This window comes from Aquarana catesbeiana, linkage group LG06, assembly GCF_042186555.1.
Source record: "Aquarana catesbeiana isolate 2022-GZ linkage group LG06, ASM4218655v1, whole genome shotgun sequence".
Taxonomy (NCBI): domain Eukaryota; kingdom Metazoa; phylum Chordata; class Amphibia; order Anura; family Ranidae; genus Aquarana; species Aquarana catesbeiana.
In genome coordinates this window covers 20225958-20247261 of record NC_133329.1, presented here as the reverse complement: position 1 = coordinate 20247261, position 21304 = coordinate 20225958, and the positions used below count along the sequence as shown (strand labels likewise).

The 21304-nt window shown below is 44.2% G+C and overlaps 1 protein-coding gene across 1 annotated transcript in view; it reads right to left on the bottom strand.

The window, feature by feature from the left end:
* LOC141148215 (uncharacterized) overlaps positions 1–21304 on the bottom strand; it is a 268920-nt gene that overhangs the window by 107176 nt on the left and 140440 nt on the right. Inside the window, exons 10-12 of the mRNA XM_073635453.1 lie at positions 20276–20550; positions 2001–2225; positions 1699–1727 (exon numbers count right to left, since the gene is read on the bottom strand). Coding sequence (XP_073491554.1) covers positions 1699–1727; positions 2001–2225; positions 20276–20550 — 529 coding nt within the window. The remainder of the gene's footprint in view (positions 1–1698; positions 1728–2000; positions 2226–20275; positions 20551–21304) is intronic.

The following is a 21304-nucleotide window of genomic DNA, read 5'->3' as shown; positions in this document are numbered from 1 at the left end:
CTATTCTGGTCCCTAAACAATTTTCACGTCTCTTCGCTCTATGTCCATAAGATTCATATGGCACAATAGCATGTCCCGCATTCGCCACAACTTACTCACATATTCCAAAATACAAGGCGGAGTGGGCCTACCGGACTATGAGCAGTACCATAGAGCTGCATTGTTATCTCGGGTCCTAGAATGGTTCCCTCGCCCTTTCCCCAAAGCATCCACCATGGTGGAACAGGATCTAACCACTTTGGATCTCAGGGCCTTGCTTTGGGGATACAGACGACATTTACATTTACTCTCCTCTACTTCTCCACTGACGATTGCATCTTTACATTATTGGTACAAGAAAGGCATACAGACCCTCCTATCCTCAGACCCCTCTCCACTCACTTCCCTATTTGACCACCCCACACTCCCTCAGGATGACGGCTCTACCACAATCGGCCCATATTTACGCTCTATGTGGCCTGTAGCGAGATCATTTGTAAACCCTACCTCTGGTGCACCCATCCTCCCAAATACACAAGGTAATTGGCTCACAGCCCTCCGTATATCCTCCTATTGCTCCGACCTCTTCTCCTCATCTAAAATCCACAGACCCTTAACGGAATTTGAACAACTGTGTTCCCTCTCGGAAACCCCCAGACATTTACTTTCCACCCTATACACGATACAAATTACACTACTACATAACCGACCCCCCTCATACACCAAGAAGTGGGCCACGGAACTGAGATGGGAACTTCATTCAGAGGATTGGCAAAAATCATATTACTTTACGCATAAATCCTCAATTTCCTGTTATACACAGGAAAAAAATTTTAAGCTTCTTTCCCGATGGTACAAGGACCCCCAATCCCTCAACAAAATTTTCCCCACGGTCCCATCCTCCTGTTGGGGGTGTGGCTCAGAAGATGGAAGCTACCTACATATATGGTGGGACTGCTCATCTATTCAACCACTTTGGTCCCAGGTTTTCTCCATTTATAGTAGTCTCTATGATCAACCCCTGCCACCCTCCCCAGAAATAGCATTACTGTCCATGCTCCCTGGTTCCATCACTTCACAGAAACGCTCCCTTTTACGCTTCTTTTTATCGGCTGCCAGGCAGATCATACCCTTATTTTGGAAAACTCCCACTAGACCCCCACTTACTTTGTGGGTGACGACGATGAATGACATTATGCGCATGGAGGAAAGGTTGGCCTTGGATAACGATACTTTTGATAAATTCAAAACTCTATGGCTTATCTGGATTGAATACTCAACATCAGACGCCTTGAAAACTTTATTGACTACTTGAGATTGGACACAATTGTTCATTCTTAATACTTCTCGCATATGCTGCCGTGCCGAGGTCTGCTCCACGCCCCTTCCCTTCCTCTGTATCCTATCCCTCTTTCTCTTTTTCCTACCGCTTTTCTTTTTTTTCTCCTTGCTTTTCTGAACTCTGATATGACCTTATAGTCAGTGATTACAGTCTCTCCTAGACTAATCTATAAGTCTTTATAGACAGTTTCTTACTGTATTATATTACCGGTTGATGATAGTCCCCTTTCACGCAAGATTTAACCAAACACTGTACGCTGGACTAAGAAAGATTCAATGATGTCTTTGTAATTAATAACTGATTACCAATGTTTGTGTATAAATATTCTTTGATATTGTTAATAAAAATATATTTGACACTAAATATCTATTCCTTACCATCTGCAATGCTCGTTGATGTTTTTTCTCTGTAAAGAACAAAAAGACAAATATGAGACATTGTGGAAAGGTAATGAGGAGAGGTAATGAGGAGAAGACATTCTCAGGAGCAGAGGTCAGCCATCGCAATCTCTATACTTCTCTGACAAGTTCCCTTTAAGTGATTAGTAGAGAATAATCCCCCTCCTTATAAGAAGACCACACTTATAGTAGAACAGTTTCTTGGGCTCCTCTGAGCTCACAATAATCCAATGTATTTCTAGGAGGATAATAGAGGAAATTAATAGTGATGTCTCCATTACCTGCAGCCTCCTGTAGAATCTGGTAGATGTGTCGGAGTTTATTGGCCATTCTTCTCTCCGCTGATAGGGGATTTATTTCATGTTCAATCAGAGATCCCATTTCTGTTTTGCTGATAGTCAGGAGTTCCCAGTCCCGATATCTTCCCGCATTCCACCAGTCTGTAATCTTCCTCTCCAAATTTATATCCTCCACATCACTTATCACAACTTTTATGTTTTTTAGATCTACAGTAGACAAGACTATAGATTAGACAATATATTTAAAAAAAAAAAAAAGTAATACAAGGCTTAGATCAAAACAGGTAAAGCTGAACAAAGCTTATCTGATATTCATAAAGCGAAAGGTGTGGCCAATGGATTCCACAGGGGTACCTCTTTCACAGTGGACTCCATGTTAAGTGATCCCATGGGTCGTTTTCTGTTCATACGGGGCAGCCTGGGCTGCATGCCATGCACTTTGGCTACATTATATGTCCCCAACCAAGCCACCCTTAACAAATTACGTGATTTCGCCCGCGGATGCATTCTTCTAGCTGGGGACTTTAATACTCCACTGGAGCCCCCCTTGATACATCACAGGGAAGCTCCAGTATCTCCCATAAGCGTCTGTCGCAAACGCCGACATGAAACTCAGCTGATGGATGTGTGGAGGATTATGCATCCGTGGACGAGAGATTACACCCATTATTCCCATCTACACCACACTTACTCCAGAATTCATTACTTCTTCGTAGACCACCACCATCTATCCCTTCCAATATGTTTCGATATTGAGACCTCAACCATTTCTGACCATGCCCCAATTACGCTCAAACTACAAATCCCCTCCCTGCCCCAAAGAGCAGCAAATTGGAAGCTTAATGATACTCTCTTAACAGAGGAAATTGACAAAAAACTGATTGGCGACATGCACCTGGATATTTTGCCAGGGATACTCTGGGAAGCACACAAGGCACATATTCACGGGAAGCTCATAGAATTAGGCTCTAGGAAAAAGAGGAAGCGGACACACCAACAGTTCGTACTTATCAGAGAAATGAGTGCCCTTGAGAAGCAACATAAAGCAGGACAGACCCAGACAGTATTCCACTCTCTGACCCTGAAAAGGGAGGAACTGAAAGCCCTCTTTCATATGGAACAGAAACAGCAATTTCGCATAGTAGCCCAATGTGTGCATGAGCGGGGAAATAAGCCTGGGCGGCTTCTTGCTCGCTCATTGCAACAGAAAAAATCTGCAGCCTTCATAGCTAAAATTAGGACCACAGCCGATACCCTGGTACATGAAACTCCTGCAATAGCTAAAGAATTTTGTTCTTTTTACCAATACTTATATCATGTTCAACACACTATAGCAGATCAGGACACTAGGACTAAGCTTATTCAGGACTACTTGGCACATGCTAATTTGCCCAAACTCCCATCTGTCGCTCTTACTGCTCTGGAGGGTGAGTTCACCACCTCGTTAATGTGCGTTGCACTTAGGGCCATGGCCAATGGCAAGGCACCTGGCCCTGATGGCATATTATCGCTCCTTTGCAGATGTCTTGCTCCCCCGCTTGACCTGCTATGCTAACGCGATTTGGACAGGTGGTGCTCTCCGACCTGAGACTATTCACACCCATATCACTGTTCTCCCTAAGCCTGGCAAGGATCCTAGCAACTGTGGAAGCTACAGGCCCATTTCACTGTTGAACATTGATGCCAAACTGTATGCCAAAGCCAAAGCAAATAGACTCCTCCCCTTGATCCCCCAGGGGGTTTCCAGTGACCAAATGGGATTCATTCCGGGAGGAGAGGCACATGACAACTCTCTCCGCACCCTGTCCCTCATGGCTCATGTATGTGGATCTTCCCAGCCCACCCTCTTGCTATCAACGGACACGGAAAAAGCGTGCGATAGGGTGGACAAGGAATATCTGCTGGCGACGTTGGTCCACCTGGGTATTGGCCCTTCCCTTTCGTCCCGAATATCCACACTCTATAACTTCCCCACCGCCCAAATGCGAATTAATGGCACTCTTTCTAATGAGGAGGAGGAAAGCCCGGAGCCCGAAATGACCTGATCCCGGAGGAGAAGATTTAAGGCCTCCAATATGGCCTTTGTAGAGATGGTGGACATCTTGAGGAGGAATGACTATGATGGGAAGCATGGACCGTACACCAACCCTAATGAGAGAAAGACCAAGATCATGACTAAAGTTGTGAAGAGTCTGCGGCAGAATTTTGGGGTACGTCGATCCAAGGAGCAATTGAGGAAACACTGGTCAGACCTGAAACTGAAGGAGCAGGATCAGTATAGAAGAATCAAGAGAGTGCTTCTAAAAAGTAAGTACTTATCGTGTGTTCCTATCAATATTATTATACATGCATGTTGCTCCATGTGCTTTTCTTTACTGTTGTACAGTTTAAAATGGTGACTTTCATGTTCGTGGGCACAGTAATCGTTAGTAGGAAACATCTTTCGCTCATTAAATACGATGTTTTTGGCAGATACAGGTTAAATATATTTGGTCATGCCTATTTGTATAAAAATACGTTTTGTACATTGCTGTCTAGATGTGTTTGTAACTAGAATGAAATGCAAGCTTGATTCAGTGTAATGTAAGGAGAGGACACTCAGCAGCGGTTTACACATCTGGACGCAGCAGCACTAGTGTGGGACACCAGAACAAACTTTTTAAAGTGTCCCACACAGGTGCTCCAGTGGATACTTGGGGTGTCTCCATGTGTGAAAATTGTCACCAAAAGGTAAATATTCCAGCTTTGGTAAGGTAAAAAATCATGTCTTCAGCTTGGAACTCTGCCCAAAACAGACAATTGTACCCCACTTTCCAGCAATGTTTCATATCCCTATTTCTGGACTCAAATATCTGTGTGCTAAGTATACCTTTTGTTTCATTCTCATAGGGGAGAAAAGACTTAGAGGACACCACTCAGGGGACACAGGAACCCCCCACCTCATAAAAAAGGAGAACAACACCACACCCCGAGGATCTGGAGGAAGGAGAGGTGGAGAAAGTGGTTGAGATTGTCACCACAACAGGTGAGCGTCTGACACCCCAGCTTCAGGTAATATATGTATGCCTGCATATTTATAATACATGTTTTTACTCAAATTTGTAGGTGATGTGCTGGTTGTGGAAGAGCACGCTGAACATTTCACAAGTGACAGTGCACAAAGGCTAATCCAGGACATCATGGTGTGGAATCGTGAAATCAACATCATAAGGAATAAACTCAAAGTTCTTGAACAACAAATGAAGAACATGATTGATGTGTTGGGGAGAATCTAAATATCTTCCAAATGACACCATGTTTACATTTTTTGTACTAAACAAAAATATTTTTTGTACATTTTAAAAGCCAAATTTTTAAGTTGCACACAGTGTGTCAACATGTGCTATCTGCCATCAGGGGATATCAATGTACGCGTTTTGTGGGTGCAACCCCTTCCTCGTAACTCTACTAGGTGAGAGGAAGGGGTTGCACCTCCAAAACACGTCCATTGATCCCCCATGATGGGAGATAGCACATGCTGACATTAGGCATGGGATCAGGAGGGAAATACCCATTTTGACTCCCAAATTGTGTGCATCTTCAAAATTTGGCTTTTACAGGGGTGACATCACCCCATCTGATGAAGGCAATATCAAGACATGTTTGACACTATAATGTCTGATATTGCCTTCAGTTTTTATACGTTGAACTTTGTAAGTTCCAGAGTTGTGTATGTTATGTTTAGAAACATGTCTGTTTATAACAAAAAAAAATGTAAAAAACTTGAGAAAAAAAAATTCCCAAAGAATTTTATAACGCACATGTGAATGTGCACAGAGTAAAAAAGTTTGATAATCAACAATGTGGGGCTTCTTCTTTCAATGCTCAATACCAGTTTTGGAAGTAATTTTGTGTTTACAGTGAGTGGGGCTTATTTACTAAAGGAAAATCCACTTGGCACTAAAAGTGCACTAGGAGAACCTAGGAGACAGCCAAAAAGAAACACAAGCAATAAAGAAAATTCAAAATTTTTGGAGAATTTTTTTTTTTTTATTATTAAAAACTTATTAACACATTGTCTGGCATAGCAATGGCCCCCCTACCCGTAAAATAATTTACATATTTCTGCCGAACGTCATGGGCACTTTGGGGTGCCCAGCCAGGACGGCCAGTATCCAGGCCCGTCAGAGGATTCGCAGGAAGTCCGGCCTCAGGCCCAGCTGAGGCAAGGTAATTTTTCCTTCAAATATTGTGCAATATGCAGCAGGATAAGATGATGTGGTTAATTTTGTAGTCCGCCATATGTATTGCTGTCGGAAACAGGTGGAACCGGCTGGCCATTATCCCAAAGGCATTCTCAACGACTCTTCTGGCTCTGGCTAGCCTGTAGTTGAAAACCCTCCTCTCCGGGGTGAGGATCCTCTGGGGGAATGGCCTCATCAAGTGCTCACCCAGACCGAATGATTCATCAGCAATAAAGATGAACAGGAGTCCTTCAACATTGTCCACAGCAGGTGGCAATGCCAGGCCACCAGTCTGGAGACGTTGGTAGAACTCGGTCTGGGCGAAGACTCCTCCATCCAACATCGGGCCATTCTTCCCCACGTCCACATAGAGGAACTCATATTGTGCCAACACCATCGCCATCAACACTATACTATTAAAACCCTTATAATTGTAATAGTAAGACCTCGAATGGGGTGGTGGCACGATGTGGACGTGCTTCCCATCTATAGCCCCTCCACAGTTGGGAAAGTCCCAACGGTCGGCAAAATGGGAGACCACAGTCTGCCATTCCTGTGGCGTTGAAGGAAACTGTGGAGTCAAACCAGACAAAAAAATATTACTTTTGCACATAACATTGCAACATTCTTGGCCAACATCAGTATAACATTTATTTTAAGGAGTATTTAAAGACAAAAATATAAGGTCCACTTATCAGATTCCTCACCCCCTCTGATGGCCCATCGTAAAAATTTTAGCAGTGGAGGGAGGGTTCGAGCTGAGTTTGGGACCCAAAAAAAAAGCCTCTGCCACTCTGCCTGAATTAAGGACAACAATAACATTTGGACACATTTTAGAGGGTGTTTAGGGTAAAGCACTACTATGGAGCTGTCAAAATACATTGTTAAGTGACTAGGTTATAGGTGTATATGGGCCCAGGATAGCATGCTGGGGAGGTTAGTGAAGGAAAATATGCATGAAGGACAAAAAAGGAGAATTAAAAGGTTACAGCATGCATGAGGATAAAGAGGACATTCACAGCATATTACAATCATGGTAATTAGGGAATGATGAATCAAATACATTCACATCCATTAAATACATAGAATGTGATCTTAAAGGAGAAAACTTACCCTAATATAGTCCTTCTGTAGGACCTGAATGATGGTGGAACAGGTCTCTGGGATAATGATCCCCAGAGCCTGGGGGGAGGTGCCTTTAAGAATTGGAGGTCCTGTAGACTTCTTCCTGTTGCCAAGTATCGCAACGTGGGTACTAGCCTCTGTTCAGGAGTGATGGCTTGCCGTATGCCGGTGTCCTGCTTCATAATATAAGGGGTCAGCAAAGCCAACAGATTGTGAAAAACGGGGTCCGTCATCCGGTAAAGTTCCTGAAATCATCAGGATTATTCTCCTGGATCTCATGCAGCAAAGGCATATGAGAGAATTGGTCACGCTGGAGTAACCAATCCTTGGTCCATGAACTCCTCCCCACCCTGTTCATGGACTGGGCTTGGGTCCAAGTATGAACCCCAACACCAAGCCCCCACACAGCACGAACTCTACGACGAGTACGTACCCGCTACATGGCTTCAAAATGGTCGGCACATCAGAACGAACAAACAGAACGCACTGAAGAACAGCAAGGCCTGTGAAGAGCGAGCTGAAATTCAGAAACGAGCGGACAAGAATGCACTGAAAAACAGGTACTAACTGACTACACGCACTGAAGAAAAGATACAAACCCCACAAGCACAAACTGAAGAGCAGTAACGATCGGAAAAGCACGAGTCTGAAAAGCGTGAATCGTCTCTCACCAAACTTCTACTAACACGAGATAAACACAAGATTAGCAGAAGGAGCCCAAAGGGTGGCACACTGGCTATTGAACTTCCTTTTTCTAGTGCCGTCATACGTGTTGTACGTCACCTCATTCTGGATGGTCGGAATTTGGTGTGACCGTGTGTATGCAAGACAGCTTGAGCGGAATTCCATCTGAACTCCGTCGGAAAAACCTTCAGAGTTTATTCCGACTGGAAAACCGGTCATGTGTACAGGGCATTTCCAGAGTTAAGTAACTTTTAAGCTTAGTGTATTTTTACTGTTACAGATTGGGACCCATGAGACAAGGAGTACCATTTCAGCTGGGTTTAGTGGAGCAGGATGGTACCATAACTTGGAGTCTGTGGCAGCCAAATGAAAAAGGACTGAGAGCAATACCCATTGGCTTTTGAGCCAAACAACTGACAGGGGCACAGAAGTGATACACACCCCTAGTGAAGAACCTGTTTGAGGCCTACACAGCACTTAAACATGTAGCGACCATTACAGGAAAGTCACCATCACCATCCATACTGCATTGCCAATAGCAGGATGAGTGGGTGATAATTGACTGACCACTAGGGCAACTGTAGCCCAGAACCAGACACTGAAGAAAAGGAAGTGGTACCTTCAAGAAAAAGGGGGTATTGCAACTGGGGATGTCAGAGACATTTAAAAACAGTTGGCAGGGCTTGTCACTTTGACCAGCACCCAGCTAGAAGAAGAAATTCTTATGCTGCAGTCATCTCCCATTGGGTCTCTGTCAAAAGACATGAAAGGATCAGCATGGCTCACCAATGGTTCAGCCATAGTCACCTCGTCTGGGTGTAAATGGACAGCAACAGCCTACAACCAAAGTACAGACACAGTCCTGCAGGAGACCGTAATTGGAGAGTCCAGTCAGTATGCAGAGTTGAAAGCTGTAGTGATGACTCTTCAGGAGGATCCTTCTTCCCATGTCACTATCTACACCAGTTGGTCGGTCTTTAAAGGGCTGACAACTTGGATGCCCACGTGGAAGTCCACTGAATGGATGAACTGTACAGTGTGTGGAGAAGTGCGACAATGGCCATTGCAAAAGTATTCCACCGGGTTGATTAAGAGGGGAGAGAGGCCTGCAGAGATTTGGCAGATTGACTTCCATCAGTCCCCTTCCCCGGGGAAACAATGGACTGAGGTATTGTTGCACTGCAGTAGACACCTATTTCAGACTTCTACTTGTTCATCCTTGCAAACATGCAGATCAAGCTGCAACACTTCAGCTACTCCAGAAACTTGTTGCTTAACTTTGGCCTAAACCAGTCCAAAGTGATAACTGCTCATACTTCACCGGATCAACAGTACAGCAATGGGTCATAGATTCTGGAGTGTACTGGTTGTGCCACATCCCATACCATCTACAGACAGCTGGTTTGATTGAAAGATATAATGGGCTATTGAAGGACCAGATACGCAATCTTATACCCATACACTAAGGGGGTGGAAATGGGTCCTCATACAGGCAGTCATGTTGTTAAATTCTAGGCCAATAGCCAAAACCATACCATATGAGAGGATGGTGGGGTCTGGGGCACAGACTCCACAGCTGGAGTGCAGATTTCAGTATTTATGTAAGGATCCTAAAAGAACAGGGCTTAACAAGTACCAAGGTACTTCTTCCCATGACATAGAAACCAAGAGTGACGTATCTGAAGCTGAAGCCTATATAGTAATGAGAGGGAAACTGGCAGGAAGGTTTGAAGTTATATTTGTATTGGCAGATGAGCTTCAGGATAGTGGCTGATACTCCTATTGGTTAGTGGATACTTCTCAGCAAGAGTGGAAAGTGAAGCTCTGTAGCAGGGATATGCAATTAGCAGACCTCCAGCTGTTGCAGAACTACAAGTCCCATGAGGCATAGCAAGTCTCTGACAGCCACAAGTATGACACCCAAAGGCAGAGGCATGATGGGACTTGTAGTTTTGCAACAGCTGGAGGTCCGCTAATTGCATATCCCTGCTCTATAGTATCAATTTCCAAATAAAACAGCAATGATCTTCTAGGAAATATCAGAATATTTCCTCTCCTCCCTATTGATGTTCTTTGGGAGGGTCAGGAGTGGATACTGGCAGGTGGCTAACTGTTGGTCAGAGATCCAGGCAAGAAGCCAGTTAGAGAACAGATTGTAGCTGAAGGGCCAGGGTCTACTGTTTATGTATTAATAGAAGGAACAGATAATCTGCTTCATTTTCCACTCCACAGACTGTCTCCAATTTGATCCATAGGAAGACCAGAGAAAAGTGGCTTGATGATGAACAGAATGATGGAAGACCACAAGAGCTGTGGAGAGGGGGGGGCGTGGCCGGCCGGAGACTGTGATGGACGCCTAATCACACAGCTCGTCAGCCAGGGGAAAAGATAACCGACACAGGCCGCACCAGAGATACCATCCACAGCCATCCTTGCTCCTGCGACACAGGAGAACATAATGCAGACCTCCAGGAAGAGATTCACGGACTATCAGCATCAAAAACTGACTGAATTTGCCTACAAACCGGCGTTCAGTGAGCAGCAAGATGGCGCCGGCCCGGACGGACCGCGGGACTCATACACGGACCTGCCGGACGAGATTCCGGAACACCACCAAGACACAGGTACCCAAGCTGAGACCCCTTGCTTCCCGGGAAGTGACCCCCTGCCAGGTAGCCCAGCAAAAGCGAAAATGAGGCTGGATGCGCCGCCGCTGCGGCCGCAGCGTCAGCTAATTGAGGCCCAGGCTCCAAATCCCCTCACTATGCACCAGGCCTTACACTCATCCATGGCCTCTTTCCCCACCTCAGGCCAGCCGATCATAGATACCACCCTAAAGGACATGCTAATATCCTTACAGTCCTCGCTGATGACTGACCTATCCTCTATGTTTCAGAAAGTCACCTCTGAATTACACTCACTAGATGACAGAGTGCACAATACTGAAAGAGGCCTCACTGAATGTACCACCACAATCAATGCAGTCATTGACTCATATGAAGCTGTGAAAGAGGAACAAGTATGGGTGCGCGCCAAGCTGGCCGATTTGGAAGACAGATCACGCAGGAACAATATCAAGCTAAGAGGCATCCCTGAGTCCATACCACCTGCGGACCTTCCAAGGTACGCAAAAGAGCTGATGCACACCATTATACCTGAAGCATCTCCGAGGGACATTATAATAGATAGAATTCATAGAATTGCTAAACCATCCCATTTGGCAGCCTCTGTCCCAAGAGATGTCCTCATGAGGGTACATTTCTATCACATTAAAGAAAAACTCCTCATGGGACTCAAGGCTAAATCACCTCTTCCTGCTCCATACACAGGAATTCAATTTTTCCCAGATCTCTCCAAGTTTACCCTCCAACTGAGACGCCAGATGAACCCGGTCACCAAGAGCCTCCAGAACCACAAGGTGCCCTACAAATGGCGCTACCCAGCCACTATCATTGTTGTGAGGAATGGTCAATCTCATTCGATTGTGAACCTCGACAGAGGCCTCAAGCTCCTGCAATCATGGGGCATAATCCCAGAACCTCCTCCCACAGCTCCACCCGGCAGAGGACCCAAATCGCCTCAAGGTGACACAAACCGCAACTACACCTGAACGGCACACGACTACCAGTTTACAGGCCGAACGACGATAATACAGCTCCCCTGAGCTCTGACACCATGCGAACCCCTGTTCTCACTCTCCCGAGTTACTAACTTTTTGAACCCCACTACAGAGGCTTTCAAGGTGCTACGCACCTCCTCTATATCCTTTGCATTTTTCTTGTTTTTTTTTTTTTTATTGCTATTATAGGATAAGTGTCTCTACTACTGTCCAAGCGGTTAACGAACTTCCTAACCTTACACACTGAGCAGTGATCTTTGATTTTATCTTTTTATTTCTTTTTTGGTTTGTTATATCTAACGTATTGCTCTATTTGCAGTCTTTTGGGCACTTCACTTCCAGATAGTGACCTTCCGTCTTCCTGCCTTTGAACACAGCTGTCAGGTATCTTGAGACACCGAACCCACCGATGAACTGTAAGTGTTATACACTCCACTCACCAACAACACATTCACAAGATGCCGATCAACATACTTTCGATAAACGCCAACGGACTCAACCACCCCGCCAAACGGCACTCACTATGGAAAACTGCCTCGGCTCTCCAAAGTGACATTCTGTGTGTCCAGGAAACCCATTTGCTAGCATCAAACTCTTCCCTTTGCAAAAACCACCACTTTCCTCATATCTTCCACGCAACGCACTCCACCAAAGCTAGAGGAGTCATGATAGCGGTCAAGAATTCAGTGGACTTCCAGTTACTAAATGCCACATCAGACCCCGAAGGTCGCTTTATTATCTTAATTTGCAACATCAATAGAGTGACATATTCTATAATAAACCTATACGCACCAAACTCCCATCAATTGAAATTCATACGCAGAGTCATGCGTTCCGCCAAACCCATTCAAAAGGGTCACGTAATAATATGCGGAGACTTTAATCTCGTACCGGACATACACATGGATTCCACATCGCCAACCAAAAGGAGAGACTCACCCCTGAAAAAATTCATCTCTTCCCAAGATCTTTATGACGTATGGCGCTGCCATCACGGTTCAGAACGAGACTTCACTTTTTTCTCCTCAAGGCACAGCTCGTATTTGAGAATAGACTTGTTCCTAACCGACAAATACATTCTCCAAAAAATATCAAATTCTGTGATCCACACCACGGTATGGTCGGACCATGCCCCTATATCAATAACCATACAAGATTCTAACCTAGGACAAAACGCATTTATATGGAGAGCCAACAACTCCATTATTCAAAACGACAAATACACCACAGAAATAAAAGATCACATTAACGACTTCTTCATGTTAAACAAAGGATCGGTCTCCGACCCTGCCGTGGTGTGGAGTGCGCACAAGGCGTACATGAGAGGTATGTTACTTAAAATGGGTGCTTACCACAAAAGAAAGAGGACGCAGCGTGTGGATGAACTCATGGCCCAAATAGAGACCCTAGAACTAAAACATAAAACTGCCCCGCATAACCCAACGACAAACCAATTACTCTCCCTAAGACAGGAACTAAAGGTTTTATTGCTCCACTCATACGAATTCCTTCAAAGGAAATTCAAAGCGACTACCTATTCCACTTCCAACAAAGCGGGGAAAAAACTTGCACAACGACTTAAGGGCAGACGAGTGAAAACTAAAATACCCCTCTTAATCCACCCGCACACATCAATCCCACTAAGTAACCCCCAAGACATAGCTGACGCTTTTAGTGCCTACTACGGGGACCTCTACAACTTACACAGGGACCCCCACACCCTGCAACCTTTGCAAACTGACATAGACAATTTCCTACACAACCTCAAACTTCCCACTCTGACTGGCGACCAACTAACGGACTTAAATGCCCCCTTTACAACCCAGGAGATTAAAACCACCATAGAATCACTACCTAACGGTAAAGCACCGGGACCCGATGGTATGACAGGGGAATATTATAAGCAATACGCCCCTCAACTGATTCCCCACCTTACTGAACTATTCAACCACGCTGCCTCCTCTTCCTCCTTTTCAAAAGAATATCTATCAGCATTGGTTATAACATTACCGAAGCCAGGGAAAGCATCAAATGTCCCCCAAAATTTCCGCCCGATATCCCTACTCAATCTCGACCTCAAAATATATGCTAAAACGATTGCAACAAGACTAATCCAAATCATGCCAATGTTAATCCACCCTGACCAGTCAGGTTTCACTAAGGGCAGACAATCTTCTGATGCCACCAGGAGAATGATCAATATCATACACCAAGCTGAAATCACAGGAACGCCTTCTCTGCTCCTATCCCTGGACGCAGAGAAGGCGTTCGATAGAGTCCATTGGACTTACCTACACATGGTCCTCAGGAAATTTGGATTTCAGGGCACCATCTTGAACGCCATTATGGCACTATATTCAAATCCAGAAGCCCAAGTGTATACGGAAGGCATGCTGTCTCGCCCATTTCCTATCACCAACGGTACACGCCAGGGCTGCCCATTGTCACCGATCATATTCAACTTACTCATGGAACCCCTGGCGGAACACATCCGTTCCCATCCTAGCATATCCAGCCTAATAACCGGCAATGTACATCACAAAATCAGCCTATTCGCTGATGACGTTATCCTTATCCTTACCAACCCGTCTGGCTCCCTGGCTGAGGTGCAAAAATTATTGAACTGGTTTAGCTCGGTATCGTACTACAAGATTAACACCTCCAAATCTTTTATACTAGATGTCAATATAGATGCCACTTTGAAAAACTTATTACAAACGCAATATCCATTTGCTTGGGCAACTACAGATATAACATACTTGGGAATTCACTTACCAAGAACAACTAAAAACCTTTACTCATGCAACTTCCCACCTCTTCTCCAGACTATCCAAGCGGCCAACCAACAAATAGCAAAACATGAATTGTCTTGGACAGGCAGACTAGCGGCTTTCAAGATGATCTGCCTTCCCCAACTGCTTTACTACTTCAGAACTATCCCAATCCCATTACCAACTAGATTCTTCAGATCCCTACAAACACTGTTTAACAGATTCCTGTGGAATGGCAAGCGCCCCAGGTGTGCCCACTCCAAACTAACTAAACACAAACTAGCCGGGGGTATGGGCTCCATAGATTTCGAAGATTACCACTTGGCAGCTATTCTAGCCCAATTACCAGGGTGGTTCCATCCCAATCCAACAACTCTATGGGGACAAATAGAAGAAACATCGCTCATCCGCCCTAACCTAAAAACCTGGTTACTTAGTATCCCGTTGGGCTCCGTAGTACCGACATATTTATCCCCTACCATGAAGGCCTCGGCACAAGCATGGTCGAAACTAAAAGCCTCCCACACATATACGTCTGTCACCCCACAATCCCACATACCCTTGAATGTTCTTCATCATTTAATACTAGACCTCTCACTAACATCTTGGACTAAGAAGGGTATACAATCACTGCAAGATATACTTCACGACAACAGCATTAAACCATTTCCCCAATTACAATCTGAATTCAACCTCGCCACAACCGACTACTTTACTTATCTACGCATACGTCATCGCCTAAGTACCATCATCCTCCCTAATTATACCATCCACCCAAAGACCTGGGAATACCTCACTAATACTGACACAAAAACCAAGGGCATCTCATATTTTTACAATACATTCCACCAAAAACAGACCTTCTCCAAAACAACTGAACATCATAAATGGGAAAAAGATTTAGCCTGCATATACACAGAATCCCAATGGCAGCAAGCACTTAAAACAGTCTATAAAGCCACTAAATGTGCGGCCCTCTGGGAGCTCATGCAAAAAATTTCCTTACGTTGGTACCTAACCCCTGCCAAACTGTCATCCTTTAACCCCAAAAACCCCAATACTTGTTGGAGATGTAAATCATCCATAGGTGACATGTTCCATGTTTTCTGGTCATGCCCCTCCCTCCGTACCTATTGGGAAAAGGTCTTCCGATTAATATCAACAATAACCCACATTGAGATCACACCCTCACCTGCACTAGCAATCCTAAACCTGACGATTGAGGACATTCCATTTCCCTTCAGGCATGTCACTACACACATTCTCCTGGCAGCGAGACTCAACCTAACTAGACAATGGAAGTCGGATGGTCACCCGACACTAACCCAAGTAGTGGACATAGTTGCCCTACACTTCAGCTACGAGATCACATTAGTAGCCCACACGGTCCACGCAACAAAAACACGCACCTACTGGCAACCCTGGAAAGACTGGACTGACACTGCATCCCCCACATGAACACATGATGAAACAATACTTTTTCTTGACCGAGCAATACTGTATCCCCTCCCTACGTTCTCTCACAAAGGTTCTGCTTAAAATCCTTTAGACATTTTAGGTTTATAAAAGTTGTACACCGGTGCTCTGCGCTGGAGTGGCACTAAGGATCCCACTTGGGGTGCCACGCCAGGGCAGGGGGCTGCTAACGGTAATAATGTAAGAAATGTCTCTTTTACCTTTTCAGGAAATTTAAAACGTATTCATAAACTGTTGCATATGTTTACCGCGAACAGATACTCTCAATCTGTTAAAGTATAGCTACATCCTGTTAAAACACTTTGACGTCGATGCACGACGTACAGTTCTAATTGTACAATGTATTTACTTGCAAAATCTAATAAAAAAATATGGAATAAAAAAAAAAGAGCTGTGGAGAGGAAAGCCTTTGATGTGTTACAAGCCTGGACTAGTTTCAAATGGACTTTCTAAAGAACTTTTTCAAAAGACTGAAACACCTTCTCAGTGACAGGAATACAGGAGGGAGTTGCCTTCAAGGCAAATTATTGTTTAGTAAGAGTTATTAGTAATGAAGTGATTTTCTGAGTGGAGTCTAAGAAAAAAATCAAGGGTAGAATGTGTTGCGTTTCATATTAATATGATTTTTTTTCCTTAGACTTGCACATTTACACACTGCAGAGGTCTGAGCTTCCCTGCTTATACCACAAAGTAACCTTACTAGATAGACCCAAGTGAAACAGTCTGGCTGTACATTCCATTCACAAATGCTTTGTATCATTTTTTCACCTTTCTGCATGTAATCTGTGTATTCATATTCTCCAGCGTGATTTCCCATGCCGTTGTTACATTATGAAATGTCCTCTTCTTTGAGAGCCAGCAACTGACACTTTGCACAGCTGCTGGCTCTTAACTCCCGCAGTCAGGGTCCAATCAGAGTGGCTCCTGATCATGTGACCTCTATGTAAGCTGTGACCTAGTTATGACAAGCAGCCCGGAGGCTCCACTTATAAAATGAAGGCCTTCTAGCGAACGAATAAACATTGCCACCACCTTACAATAGCATATGAAAGTGAGTGGCAAATGAACATGTTATCCCCAAAGCTGATGTGTATGGGGCTGTGTAACCGCAGACCGGTCAGGGTGCCCATGCTGACCCGTGTCCACAATAAAAGCGCCTACAATAGGTGTGGGAACATCAGAACTGGACCACGAAGCAATGAAAGAAAGTGGCCTGGTCTGATGAATTCAAGAATGGTTTGAGGAACACAACAACAAGTTTAACCACTTGCCTACCGGGCACTAACACCCCCTTCCTGCCCAAGCCATTTTTCAGCTTTCAGCGCTGTCGCACTTTGAATGAAAATTGCGCAGTCATGCTACACTGTACCCAAGCACATTTTTTATCATTTTCTTCACACAAATAGAGCTTTCTTTTGGTGGTATTAAATCACTGCTGGGTTTTTTATTTTTAACAAAAAAAAAAAAAGTTTGAAAAAAAAATGTTTTTTACTTTTCTTTCTGTCAGTAAATTTTGTAACTAAGTAATTTTTCGCCTTCACTGATGTGCGCTGATGAGGCGGCACCGATGGGCACTGATAGGCTGAACTGGTGGGCATTGATGAGGTGGCACTTATGGGCACCGATGAGGCGGCACTTATGGGCACTGATGAGGAGGCACTAACATGCTGCACTTATGGGCACTGATGGGTGGCACTGATGAGCACTGATAGGCGGCACTGATGGGCACTGTTAGGTGGCACCGATGGGTACTAATAGGCGGCAGTGGCGGCCACTGATAGGTGGCACTGGTGGGCACAGCTATGTGGCACGGATAGGCAGCACGGACGGATAGGCGGTACATATGGGCACTGATGGGTGGCACTGATGGGCGACACTTATGGGCATTGATGGACAGCAGTGATGGGCATTGATGGACAGCACTGATAGGCGGCACTGATTGCCAGCACTGACTGGCATAGTTAGTGGGCACTGATTGTTGGCACTTGCGGGCAATCATGGGCACTGATGACTGCCACTGGTGGGCACTGTATGCTGGTATTGGTGGGCACTGTATTGTGACACTATATTTCTTTATTATAATCAGGGCACTAATGATCAGTGCCCTGATTATATTCCTACATGTCCCCCTGTGAGGAGATGCTGCTGATCGGCTCTCCTCTCCTCACACTCTGTCAGTGTGAGGCGAGGAGAGCCGATTACTGGCACTTCCTTGTTTCCATGTGACCGGCTGTGATTGGACACAGCTGATCACATGGTTAATGAGCCGCGGATGCAGATTGGGGTTGCGCTGTGTCCTAGCAACACGGAGCGGCCGGGATCGCCGCTCTGTGCGCCCCTGCAGGCGCGCAAGAGCATCCGTTCTGGGACGCCATCTTATGACGTTGTCCCAGAACAAGAGCTGAACCTCCCCGTTGTCATTTGACGGTGGGCGGGCATCAAGCAGTTAAGGTGTTAACTTGGCCTTCAAATTCTCCATATCTGAATCGAATTGAGCATCTGTGGGATGTGCTGGAATAACAAGTCCAATCCATGAAGGCCCCACCTCCCAATTTACAGGACTTATAGAGTAACTCCACTTTTGTTGAGAAAAAAACATTCCCCTCTGGGTGATCTATGTACATTGCAAGGATTTTAACAAACTTGGTTGCAGATTCTTACCCTTTGTTATTCTGAGGGTAACACACCCTGTGTGCTTGTCTGTGTCTATATGGTAAGTGAATCAGTATGGGAGTGGTTTCTTAATTATCGATCAGCTGCTGCACTTGCAGGGCTCTAATAAGGAAAATTGCAGGACCTGCACCCCTTCAGACGTGATTTCATTTTTGGATTATCTCACCAAAAATGAAATTTTTTGTTGCAGGGGATGCCTAAAATCTGACTTGTATCTTAGTGCAGACTTCTGGGAAAATTAGTGAACCAATCAAACAAGCAGAAAATCTTGTTTCTGGGGGACTTCAGGCGGCCATATTTCATTTTACAGAAAATGACAGCGCTGCAGATTGAAAAGGAAAGGTAAATTTTAGTAACATTCAACTACAATATGACTCGTGTTGCAATTGTATATGCTTTATTATTATTATTATATATTTTTTTTCTATTTGATATTTTTTTGGTCCCACGAAAGTGGAGTTACCCTTTTAAACTCTTATGCCCTGTACACACGACCGGTTTTGCTGTCGGAATAAACTCTGAAGGTTGTTCCGACGGAGTTCCAACGGAATTCCGCTCAAGCTGCCTTGAATACACACGATCACACCAAAGTCCGACCGTCCAGAACGCGGTGACGTACAACACGTACGACGGGATTAGAAAAAGGAAGTTCAATAGCCAGTAGCCAATAGCTTCCGTCTCGTACTTGCTTCAGAGCATGCGTTGTTTTTGGTCCTTGTCAGCATACAGACAAGCGGGTTTCCCGATAGGAATTGGCTCCGTCGGAAAAATTTAGAACATGTTTTCTATCTAAGTCCGTCTGAATTTTCGATGGAAAAAGTCCAATGGGGCATACACACGGTCGGAATATACGATGAAAAGCTCCCATCTGACTTTTTCTGATGGACATTCCGCTTGTGTGTACGCGGCATTACTCATTCACATGGAGGAAGGTGGTATCTGGGGATCCCCTTATTGTTAAAGGGGGCTTCAAGATTCCAATAAACCTAATGCCTGCAGACCGCCACAACTACAGGGACAAGGTTGTGTGGAAGATGTCCTCATCACCCCCCCAATCAAGGTATCCCCTATATGTTAAAGAGGAAGTAAACCTTTCCCCTGCAATGTAAAAGCAGAATGAGCTGCAAACAAATCCCACGATGTCCCCGCTGGTGGAAGCATCCATCTTCGCCCCTCTTCCTTCCTCCGGACTCTGAGCATGCGCACGGGAGCCACCAGTCACGACACTCGCTGGGGAAGAAAAGGCATTGACGCACGTTTAGGAGATATTTTTAGTGTATATATATAGGCTTACGTATAGGTAAAATTGTCTCGGGTGGGGGGGCGGTGTTACAAGCACTTTATGGGCATGTGGACGACTGATATGGCTGTGGAGCAGGGGACATGGTCCTGGTCTGCTAGGCTGCAAATTTGGATAAGGGTCTGGTATAGAATATGACAGGGACCTCACGCTGTGTTTTTTTTTTTTTTTTTTTTGTGTTGGGACCCCTTGAAACTCAGACCAAACCCAAAGTGCCTACTGTGGATTGAAGTATTTATGCAGTATTTATCTCTTAATGAATGGACCCGTTAGAGGACAATGAAAAATCTCTACATAGAATGTGATCTGATCTGTGGAGCCATTCATAGTGGATCCAGATTTCAGTAAATCCCTTTCTCATCTGGGACTCGGTATAACTCTCTTACCGTGCTTTACTCGGCAGTAATCCAGAAATTCCTTCATATCAGACAGATCCGGCAGAGGGGTCTCCGGAGAGTGTGAGAGATGAAGAACAATGACAGAGGATCTATCAACCACAGATTTCCATTTATCTTCTTCAACTTGAACAATGAGGCACAGAGACACATACTTAAAAGCTGAATTTGATGAAAAAAGCCTTAATAGCTGTAGCACAACAGTATCCGGGTCCCGGGTGAAGATGGTCAGACGTCCTCTACACTCCATTCCACTTCTCTTATCACTGAAACAACACAGAGGAGAAGTAGTGAAAGGTTATTTTATCTGTTAATATTAATATACATTAAAAGTAATATAAAGAAATGATGTATACAGATTCGGAGTGACATTCATAATTGACCTCTATCTGTAACCATAATGATGTACCATAAGGGCACTCATGGGCCACTGCCTAGGGCAGCAGGTTTAAAGGGGCAGCCCCAGGTCATGATGATTTGTCACATTGTTGTAAAATCATCTTCCGAAATTTTGAATTTCAAATAGAATGAATTCAAATTTGAATAAAAAAGATTAGAATAGAATGGAGATAATAGTAAATAATAGAATAGAAAATAGGAGAATAGAAAAGAATAGACCAGAAAAACAATAGAATAGAATTAAATAGAAATAATATATAAACATCTTCCCAAATTTGAATCTGAATAGAAAAGAATAGAAAAGAATAATAAGGAATAAAATAGAAAATCAATGAAATAGAATATAACGGTTATATTCTTTCCATTTTGTTATTTTATATTAATTGTCTTTCTATTCTATTCTCTTATTTTATTTTCTATTCAAATTCATTCTGTTCCAAATTTGAATTTCTGAAGATGGTTGTATTCTTTATATTCATTTTTTTCTATTCCATTCTATTCTCTTTATTCTATTATGTTCTATTATTTTGGATTCCATGCTAATCTGTTCTGTTTGGCTTATATTCTTCCTATTTCATTCTATTCTAATGCTTCACTAGTCTATCCTCGTATATTATATTC